The sequence below is a fragment of the Danio rerio genome, chromosome 16 (assembly GCF_052040795.2).
Source record: "Danio rerio strain M-AB ecotype USA chromosome 16, GRCz13ab, whole genome shotgun sequence".
Lineage (NCBI taxonomy): Eukaryota > Metazoa > Chordata > Actinopteri > Cypriniformes > Danionidae > Danio > Danio rerio.
Genome location: NC_141036.1, coordinates 44,246,377 through 44,257,500, shown reverse-complemented (window position 1 = coordinate 44,257,500; position 11,124 = coordinate 44,246,377). Strand labels below are relative to the sequence as shown.

The window sequence follows — 11,124 nt, the reverse complement described above, 5'->3', positions numbered from 1 at the left end:
TGATTATCGTGATTATAGTGTGTGCAATATATGTATTGGAAACGTGATAAATTACATTTATTTTATGAATCGATCGTTTATTTAATTTTGACCAATCAGATGAGGCTTTGCTGTCTTTATTTCTGCCTTCCCAGTAGTTGCTCTCCTGCTATTAGCTAGAGCTGAAAATAAGCACTTCTTTGAGTCAAAAATGACAAAAACCCAATCAAAGTCAGAATATCTTAAGTCATAGTGTTTTAAACAATTCATATTTGCACCTTTTTTAGTCTGCATTAGAATTAATTTGATCTGAAAATACAAATTTTCTAGGGAATTGTTATATTGTAAGTAATTTATCGCAATACAGTGGTCCCTCCACTATTCACCTGTTGCGGTCTCACAGTTTCACAGATTTTACATGCTTATTTATACTGCACATTGTGTTTTACATCCTGATTGGCTGTAGACCATTGTCAGTCAATCTCCTCTGTGTCTCATGTACAGTACAGAATGCGTTCAGCTTGCCAAATTAACATAAATCTTAGATCGCTATCAGTGTGAGTTTCAACAAGAATGAAAAAAGGTGTGTAACTGTCGGCAGCAAGACCATCGTAAAGGGGGTCGCACACTGTACGCGCTGTGCCTCAACGCGGTCATAGCGCAGTGCATCATAGGTTTATATCAGGGTACGCACACAGGCTCCGCAAGTCGGCAGCTGTCTGTGGTGTACACAGAAGCTCACATGCTTTGCATCATTTCCATCCACAACGTTATTGCGATAAGAGTATATGCAATATTCCCATCGCAGACGTGTGATTAAATTACATTTGTTTTATGCATTGATGGTTTTTATAATATTGACTTGTATGACATTGTCCGGTCACCACAACTAAGAAGAAGACGAGTGCAATTGCCGTAGAAAAATATATTTATTTACTTAATTCAATAATCATGTTGCTAGCTCTACTCTGGTCCAAGACCTACACAAGACGAAAGATTAGACAAGGCGATTAACAGATTTAGACTGCAAGCCCCCACCACGTCCTAGACAGACACGCTACTTATAGCAGGGAAAAATCAACCATACAACGGTGTTTTCAATCCTGGCGCAATCAGCTGGACCTGTAACACAGACACATGCAGACGCACACAAACAGACACCCATAGCCCAATGAAAAACGACTACAGGGGGTCGTCCTTAGATGGAGCCTTGCTGTCTCTATACCCTCCTCCCCAGTAGTTGCTGTTTTGCTATTGGCTAAAGTGGTCCAAAGGTGAGATAAAGATACTTGATGAAAAATATGATGAGAAAAAAGATACTTATTGGTAGAGTCAAGATGAGGGGAAAATGACAACAACCAATCTGCAAACTTGCCGAGGTTTTTATTGTCGTAGTGTTTTAAAAACTAAATATTTGCACCTTGACAGATTTTTTTTAATTAATTAGATCTGAACAGCATTTATCTTGACAAATATTACATAGTAAATAATATCGTTCTTTCAATACTTGCAATATCACAATGCTCGAATAATTTTATTGTAATCCGAGTCATTTGACGTTATACAACTGTGCATTTAAAGGCTGTTTGAACTAAGCTACATGAGTTGTCAATCGCTAAACTTCTATATATTGTATATATGCATCTGTCGTCACATGTGTACACAAGCGCACATGCTTTGTTTCATTTCCATCAACATTTTCAAATAGCTGTCAAACATCATTGACAGCTTAGCATTTTTTTCAAACCATTGGTTTCATTTTATTTTATCTTTTTAAAGATTTATTTTTGGCCTTTTTGTCTTTATTAGATAGGACAGTATTTAGACAGGATGTGTAGTTGGAGAGAGAGGGTGTAGGGTAGGGAAATGTCCTCGAGTTGGGATTCGAACTCGGGGCGCCCTGACGTCCTACTGCCACCTTAAGTCGGTGCTAACCACTAGGCTATTGCGCCAACATTGTTTTCATTTTTAAATATTATACAGCAGGCATTAAGGGTAAATTCTAGTTTATCTGTTTGTTTCAGTTGTATACATTACAGTGACGAGTGGTTATTGGGGTCCAAAAATAGCAAAGAAATAAGATATGTAAATTTGTGTGTAGTTTTCACAGCAAAACAAAAGAAATGCTGTAAAATTTGCGAAAAATCACCACAAATTTTTTATTTTTTTTTCATTTTACTTGCACAGATCAGATTTTTATTTATTTATTTATTTTGTGAAATCCTGGAGTCTGAACCTCCCTAGTACTAGGGATGGTTAATGGACCTTTTTTTTCCGCAGCCACAAAACAGCCTTCTGTTTTGGGCCCTGAAAGGGGTCTTGGCGCTCCGGCGTTGGATGTGTAGCGCGGTGTCATGGGCAGCTGTGGAAACGGGCCCCTGAAAGAGCCTCTGACTCACCATTTGTCATGTTTTTATGATAGCCGGTAATTGTCAGATCAGTGGGATGGTTAACAAGAAGTGCTTTTGGTGTGCAGAGGCGGACACACGCACTGGAAAGAGCTTTCTGTGGTGCAGACGAGCCAGTGATCTGTATTTTTGTTCCCATTTATAAATGGCCTTCCATAATGGTCACTTCATCAGTTTTCACCCTTGCCCCTGCTGTGTCATTCCTTCTGTTTTTGCAGTCAAACTGCTGACTTGTAGTGGCAACACAGCCCCGGACACAACAAAGCACAATGAATAGTGTAATAAACTGTGTTTCAAAGGAAAATCCCACCTCAAAATTGAAAATTAGGAATATTTTGTTTGGAAAACAGAGCTACCAGGCTTTAATAATCACCACAAAAGTGGTCCGTATAACTTAAGTTATATTCCATGTCTTTTTAAGTCATACAACAGTGTCAAGTTAGGAAAATTGTAATTTGTGTCTTCACTCATGACAAAACCATAGTGAGTTGTTCGTGATTGAACTCGAGATTCAGATCTGAATCATGAATGAATCTTTCACTTTGTTGAAAAGATCTGACTGGAAATAGTTGTTCATGAATAAAATTTTGCTGTTCTTTTTTTCATGAAATTGAACGACAAAAATGGTGGATGTCAAGATTTTGTGCTATATTGCATGTAACTTTTTTTATTGTAAGCTCTTGGAATCAGTGGCCTGAAATCAAGAATCAAATCATAATGAATGAATCTTTGACCAATTTATTAAAAAGATCAGGCTTGAAAGATTTGTTCAGGAATTCAATATTGCTCCTTTTCTCGTGAAATTGAATAACAAGAATGGTGGAGGTCAACATTGTTATAGCGATTTTGTAAATATACTGCATAATGTGAATTTTTACTGTGAGCTCTTAGAATCAGTGATTTTAAATCAAGAATCAAATCACAGTCATTATGTATGAATCTTTGACCAGTTTATCGAAAAGACCTGAATTGAAGGATCTGCTAAGGAATTCAAAATTGCTCTAAAAAATGAATGACAAAAATGATGGTTGGCAATATTTTGTTGTATATTATCTATTCTAGTAGTAAAATAATAACTGAGTTGGTGATTTGAACTCAAAAATCAAACCAGATTCATGAACGTTTGACTACAATAAAGACTAATTTGATCAGGAACCAAACATTTCCTTAAATTTAGATGACAAAAAATATGAACGTCAAGATTTTGCTTTCAGTTGCCAATTGTAGTTATCAGGGTGTCCGCGGATCCTTAAGTTTTTAAAGTCTTTAATTCAATAGTATAAAAATAAGGCTTTAATTAGTCGTTAAATGCCTTAAATCTGTGTTTCAGAGGTCTTAAATGCAGTAAAACAGACCCCATAAAGATTTTGTTTCCGTTTTAAAACGGAAGTTATTAATAGTCTGTGTAAAGATTGTTTTCAGGCTTTTTACTCTTTCCATATAATAAAAAGTGTTAAGGGTGGTAATTAATTAGTTGTGAGCTTTTATTTTTGTAAATGTGTACTAAAATTATTATATTTAACAACTGGTCTTAAATTGTATTCTGTTTGGTATTATAAAGGTATTAAGTTAAATATAACTATTACAAGTCTGCAGGTACCCTTAATATGTGTTTGGAAGGTCTTGGGATTTAGTGTATGAGATAGAAGGACCACTTTTCTGGTGCTTTTGAGTTATTTTTATTCTTAAAAGTTTCAATTCTCCTTCAACAAATTCAATTATTTAGTTTTTCACGTAGTCTACTTTTTGGAAAGAAGTAAAAGTGAACATTTTCATTTCGGTTGATGATTTTAGATGTGCTGGTACAAAACACTAAATTCTGAGTTTATATTATTAATCTGTTTTGTTAATTTAAGAGGGTCTTTCTCTATGGAATAAATTGTATTTATCATTTAACTGCTGTAGGAATAGTGCAAATGACTTTTGCTACCATGCGATTGCAGATATTTTTGGCACAACATCGAGATTTGTTCGCCATCCTGACCCTGGAAAACATTACATTTCGACCTAAAAGCATTTGGTAAGCTGCCCCACAAAAAACGTGCCAAATCTTAAACTGCAAAAAAGTCTTTTACTTTGAATAAGAAAGTCTCAGTGTGATAAAAGCCAGAAATGGCCTTCAGGCGCATTCTTGGTCGCAGTAAACACTCTACATTACAAGGATTCATCCCAAGCGTAATTAGCTTGAGTGCCGTTAGCCTAGTGTGCACTTATGTCGGAGCTCATTCCTATTCTCTAAATTATGATGAATTCAAAGACTAGTTGCACTGCCCATCCACTGCCCAAAATAAAACAATTCGCTTTTGTTTAGTAACAAGCACCTCGTATGTTAAATACCAGGCTTTTTATAGCAACATAAAAAAAGACTCAAGTCAACGTTGAAATGGGAACCTTCTTAAAACGCTAACATGATTTATAAACATTTACTCCTGTGAGAGTGCCCATTTAATCAGGCCAGCTGTTTTTAATTCTGGACGTTTATCGTCACGAAGCGGAGAAGAAAACGAGGCCCAAATCACTAGGAGTCGGGGGGGGTTTTCGCAGGGGTCTCTGCAGGTCCAGCCGATCGAGTCTTTAGGGAGATCTCCATTACACTTTGCATGCTTGGAGGCCAGGCTTTGTGAAGCTAGCAGTAATTAGCACACCTGCATCTGTGAGATCTCGAGAGAGCCCTCCAGCTACTGGACCTCCAGAACCAGGCGTTTTCTACAGCGAGACTCTGTGTAAATGGCCACTAATTAGTCCTGACCCTGATTATGGAAGCCTGAGGCATTATCGAGATCACAAACTATGCAAGCATAACTGGCTAGGCTCAGATGTATGTCAGCTCTAAATGCTCACAAATTTACAATCTGATTAAGCAGTGACTTCGAAAGTCAGAGCTGCGCGTCTGCAACAGCCCAAGGCTTTTCCTGCTAAAGTCTCGCGAGTCATCAGAGCGTCTGCTCTCAACTGCAAAAACAAACATCCTCTCATCTTCAGACAAGTCCATTACATTAACCGTTTGGCTCCTAAGTGCTTGTAAAGAACAAATAAATGATATGAGCCAACTGAGTAAGTTTTAAGTGGGTAGAAAGGATATTAACACTTTTCTAGTGTAGGGATTACTACTTTTATTTATAAAGAAAATAAGATTTGAAAGAAAGAAGTTTAATAATTCTTGACCCCTCTGGGATTCTAAATTCTTCTTTATTTATTTATTTATTTATTTATTTATTTATTTATTTTCGTTTTTAGATTTGACCGCTGCTAGATTTTTCACAATATTAGATAAATTTATGAGACTCGTACGAATGCTGTGTCTGTCAAAAATGAATTTGCAGGATCACTTTTTACAATTTTGTTTATTAGTCTTCAATATTTTTTTTATGATTTTATTTTGTTTTATTAACTGTATTAAAAGTGACTTGCTGGGTAAATGGTAGTGGTTTGAACAGTCCCTCTAGGATTTCACAGCATTTCTGATTTTTGTGGCCTAAAATGCGCCTTTTTTAAAATTTGCGGTGATATTTGCTGATGTTCTTTAAGTTGAGTTGCTGTAAAAAAAAAAATAAATAAATAAAATATTAGACAAAAGTCTATTATATATATTTATTACTCCTAGACCCAGACATTGGGTTTTGTAACCCAAACAATAACTCTTAATCTCAATATTTCACATGCAACCGAATAACAATTAATCTCATTAACTTATTAAAATAAAACAAATCAAATAATAAAGTAAATTTAAAGAACAATGTGTTTAAAAAAAAATAATAAAATAAAATGTGTATCCATATGTCTGTTTAAACTGTGTGTGCACTACAAGCCAAAGATCAAAATCCACTGAATCCTTGCACAGGAAGTCTCTCAGGAAAAAAAGTGTTGTTGTTTTTACATACAGATAAAGTCAAAAATATTCGCCCTCCTGTAAATATATATTTTGTCTTTTTCAAATATTTCCCAAATGATGTTTAACACAGCAAAGAATTTTACAGAATTTCCTATAATATTTTTTTCTTCTGGAAAAAATTCAAATTAAACTTGTTTGTTTTATTTAAAAACTGTTCTTAATTTAAGGAGTACTTTATGCTGGCTAAGAATTCTGACTTCAGCTGTGATATATATATATATATATATATATATATATATATATATATATATATATATATATATATATATATATATATATATACACACACACACACACACACACAAATAGAAATACAAGGATCTCTGCATAACGCTCATGCACTACATGTCTTTCGCAGTAATTTTTTTGGGTAAATGCAACTTTGTAAGTTTACTCCTATTTTACACACGGTGTCTTCTGCAGAGTTACAGATAAGCTTAAAGGTATATACTGCCACCTATGATCAGGATGTGTGTAAAATCATGACCTAGCGACGGTTGGTTGCGTTCACATGGCCTTTGTTTTGGGTGAATCGTGTCATGATGACATCATAGGAAGTGTCTAGACCCCGAATTCGCAGGAAATCTGCAGTATTTCAGAAAAATGCAAGATGCGCAAAATTTTGTTGAGTTTGCTTGATTTTGTGATAAATTCAGCGTTTTAAAATGATATATATTGAGTAAGTCTTTATATTCACATGTGACTGAACACTAAAGTAAAGTGTTAATTATTTAAAACAATCATTCTGAAATAGACTAAAGTAAGCCATACGCATTGCTATTGTTTACAAGCTATTTTTTAGCACATCATCAGCACCCATGGCTCCAGAAGTTCTGCAGGCCTGCAATTCAGTCCAACTGGACACAGTCCTGGATCCATAGAGACTGACCGCATAAGTGTTCTGGGATTTTCTTCAAGCTGCAGATCATCACATTGCTTATTTTGCATCGTGATTACCTTATCATGCTTATCCAGTCAGCTTTTATCATTTTTTCCTCCTTCAGTTGATCCATCTCTGCGGAGAGGGGCTATTTGCACAATGGTTTGGGTTCAGAATGTCTATGCTATGCATAAAACATAGACTCAACCTAACATAGCCCTGTTTTCAATCTGTTTGAAGACCAAAAAAAAGCTGCACTTTTAGATTCCTGAAAGTTAAGCAAAAATTGACCTTTTTTTTTTATTGTCGGAGCCTTGTTCTCTTCCCCTGTTACTCAAAAGCTTCAACAGTAATTATAGCACTTAAGCGAACTGTTATCAGCTTAAGATAAGACATTGTCAATGATGAAATGTGTGTCGGCTGATAGGGCCATGGCCATGTAGTTGGGATTTCTTCAAGCAGAACCTCGGAAGATAGTAGCTCTCAAAACCTAAGCAAACAAAGCAGGGGCTGTGAGCAAAGATGCGGGACGAAGGACTGCATGTGAACCGTGCAGGACAGCGGGGGCTCGCACATGTCTTCAGCTTTGTGGAATGCACTATTTGCGTTTGGACTGCTAGGTAAAGCAGGTTAGTATGCTCTGCTCTGTGCGTCTGAGATTGATAATAGATGGTCGTTGAGATGTTTGAAAGCGGTGGCACAGTAAATTGGTTCCACCGTGCAGCCCGGTGGACCCTGCGGCAACGGGCAAGACAAACGGCGATAAGTCACAGCCATTGCGGTGAATTCGGTGGCTGGCTCTGTTCCTGCCCTTTTTCATGTGGGGAATGTGGAATTCCAAGATCTGCGGTTAGTTTAGAGGGCTGAGAATGACCCCGGATTTTTTGTGCTTCCAAATACTGGTTTGCTCCTGTGAGGATAGTATTAAATGTTTTGTTATAGATGTGTTAGCTATAGGCCTCTATAAATATAAGCAGCTATGAATTCATTTCCATAGATTTGTCGTAATTCTGTTTTAATTTTTCTGGCTTTTGGCTTTTTTCCCATTCTGTAATTCCCCAACCAGGTGCTATTACAGAGACCTCGGCTGAAGTGGAGCTGTTTTTATTTCAGTTCTGAGTTTATATAAACTTCCTGTTCTGCTCATTGTCCAGTTAAGCCACAGAGTTTTCTGTGTTCCAGCAGAAGTTTGGATTGAATGCTGTTCTTGAAACATGCTACAATTATGTGTGTGTGTGTGTGTGTGTGTGTGTGTATGTATATGTATGTATATATGTAGATAGATAGATAGATAGATAGATAGATAGATAGATAGATAGATAGCAAAATGTATACAGATGTTTATTTTTTCAGTAATGTGTACTCATATTTTTGTTTTAACAGTTCAAAAGTCTAAAACAGTGTTATAAATTCTAATCATAAAAATAATTTCTTAAACTGTTTTTGCGTTAATCTTTAAAATCTCTTTTGATGTAGAATTCTTGATCACATGATCACATCTTATAATGATTTATTAAGGATTACGTGACACCGAATATTTGAAGAATGGCTGGTTAAAGTGCAGCATTGACAATTTTTTTTTAATATTTAATTTTTTTTTTATATTTAACAATTAATTTAAAATATACTTTACCTACTCACATTTGAAATTAAAACCCTCTGGTTTGAGCCTATATCTAAATATTTTTCCCCAAGAGCTATAAAAGATTAATTAAAATTTCTATGCCTAATATTTCTTTAACATTTATTTTTAAAGGTGCTGGTGAATGACTTTTTCCTTGTGGCGTGCCTCGAGGACTTCATTGAAAATGCACGTCTGTTCATCTTTGAGACCTTCTGCCGAATTCACCAGTGCATCAGTATAGGGTACGTAATTTGTAAAACAACATTTTACTGGAGCATGTAAAGAAACAATACAATAGCATTTGATGTTGACAGAGGATTTGACAAGGATCAGGATTGACAAAGAAATAAAAAAAAAAAGGTAGCAGGTCTGAAAATGTGTCCACAATGTGGGAATGCTTCCTGTTTCCTCTCTTCCATTCCCACTCCACTCTCTGATAAGTTTTTATTACCCAGTGTGCTGGAGGAAGCATGTCCAGAGACCGGCTGCCAGCCCCTCAATCTAACACATGGAGACACGCATTCAGAACCAGACATCCCAGGCACATCCACCCATCTGTTTTCAAGCATGTCTAAAGGGTCTATATATTGTTCCTATATCTTGTTAAGAGGATCTTAATGGCTGCACCTCGCATACTTAGATAATATACTACTTTTTTTTCTATTCTAAGCATCATTTGGGTTCTGTCACCCAAGGCCTTTTTGTGCTGCACAAATGGCAGCTGAGCATTTTTTATTCTTTTGTTGTAATGTTAATCTATGTTTTAATAATGCCGGCTGCATGCATTTTATGCTCAGTACTAAGCGCTCACTGTTTTTGTTTTTTTTAAAGCTTTGACAGTTGAATCGCTCACAACTGAATCTTTATAGGACAGCACTCGCATTTCTGTTGTGCAAAAAAAGGCTTCTGTGGACACTCATTTTAGGCTGATTTATACTGCTGTGTTGCGCAGGCTTTATGTGGTCGCATAGCTCTTGCTGACACTGACGCAAAACAATTAGCTACATGTTAAAACATCATGTATCGCAAGCTCTGTAACTGGCGGCTTGGTAGCAGTGAAGAATGTGGGAGGTGCTGAGAGCCACAAGCCCAATGGGAGCTAATTACATAAATACAAGCTCCTAATGAAAACTTTTGTTTTGTGTTTACCTTATGATTAAAGTTGTTGCATGTCTTCCGGCTCCCGCCTCTGAATGAGCGAGTTTTAGCTACTTGTAGATAAGGGTAGCTTTCAGAAAAAACAATACACCCTGAACTTGAAGAAACAATCACACTGAACTTGCTTTTCCGTTGTGAGAATGCGAGGCGCACCACACTGGCTTTTTTTATTAATCGGTTAAGCAGACGGTTAAAATATGAGGGACAAAGCGCTCCTAAACAGCACACAAAATGCCCAGTTCAAAAATGGTGCGTCTCAACCCTAAAAGCACATTCAGTCTAATCAAGGTGTAATCTGTTATTGTTTGGTGAATCTTGTTACGTCCTCACATAGACCTCAAAGTCTGTGTGAACCTAAAGTTGCTGAGACTTTTATTTCAGTATGTGGGTGTAGTTCCAACTAAAATGGAAAATTCACAATAAAATATGCACAATTTGTAATATATTTTCCGGAAATATATGCACATGCTGTTTGACAGCTCCTAAGACGTTGCAAAAACAATGCAACATTACCAATGACTAATTTTAGTGCAAAACAAATGCATTGTCAACACTTTCATTTCATTAATAGTGCAACATTAGCACCCGGGCTAATTTTACTGCTAAATAAATGCAGTCAACACATTGATCACTGCACGTTCTAGTAAGAATATAACAACAACAGATATTTTAGTGTAGAAGTAATGCATACGTCCTCAGCACACAGATTCATGTGAAGTTATTCATAACATAACGCATGAAAGACAAAGGCTATAACGTTAAGCCTATTAGATTACACTGTCAGAGAATATGCTTTGAGGCATATTTTACTGCTATAAATGTGCATGTTAGAAAACTGCTCAAAGTCCTGCTCAAGTCGGGCATTTTATGCAGTTACTGGCTAATCTTGGTTATCAGACATCTCCTCGCTGCACATCCTCACTAGGGATGATGTTTACACATGCTGTGTAGTTTTTCACACCTCCGCAGCTGCGCACTTCATGGATTCTGTGCGCTTCATTTGCAAAATAGCCAATAACAAACTTTTCCAGGGCTGCATAAACATGGCTAGTAATTTATAAATTAGCTAGTATATGCTCTAGGGCAGGGATGTCCAATCTCGGTCTTGGAGGGCCGGTGTCCTGCTGAGTTTAGCTTCAATAGACCTGCCCAGAGGTTTCTAGTATATCTAGTAAGAGCTTGG

General features: G+C 36.5%; 1 protein-coding gene across 2 annotated transcripts in view; it reads left to right on the top strand.

Moving 5' to 3' along the window:
- The window catches only part of eif3ea (eukaryotic translation initiation factor 3, subunit E, a), a 78,169-nt gene that overhangs the window by 57,420 nt on the left and 9,625 nt on the right, over positions 1-11,124 (top strand). The window contains exon 10 of one of the 2 annotated variants that reach the window (XR_015510269.1): positions 8,916-11,043. Coding sequence is in view for 1 of the 2 variants with exons in the window: in NM_200839.1 (NP_957133.1) it covers positions 8,916-9,025 (110 nt within the window). In the remaining variant the exon portion in view is untranslated. 2 annotated transcript variants of the gene reach the window in all.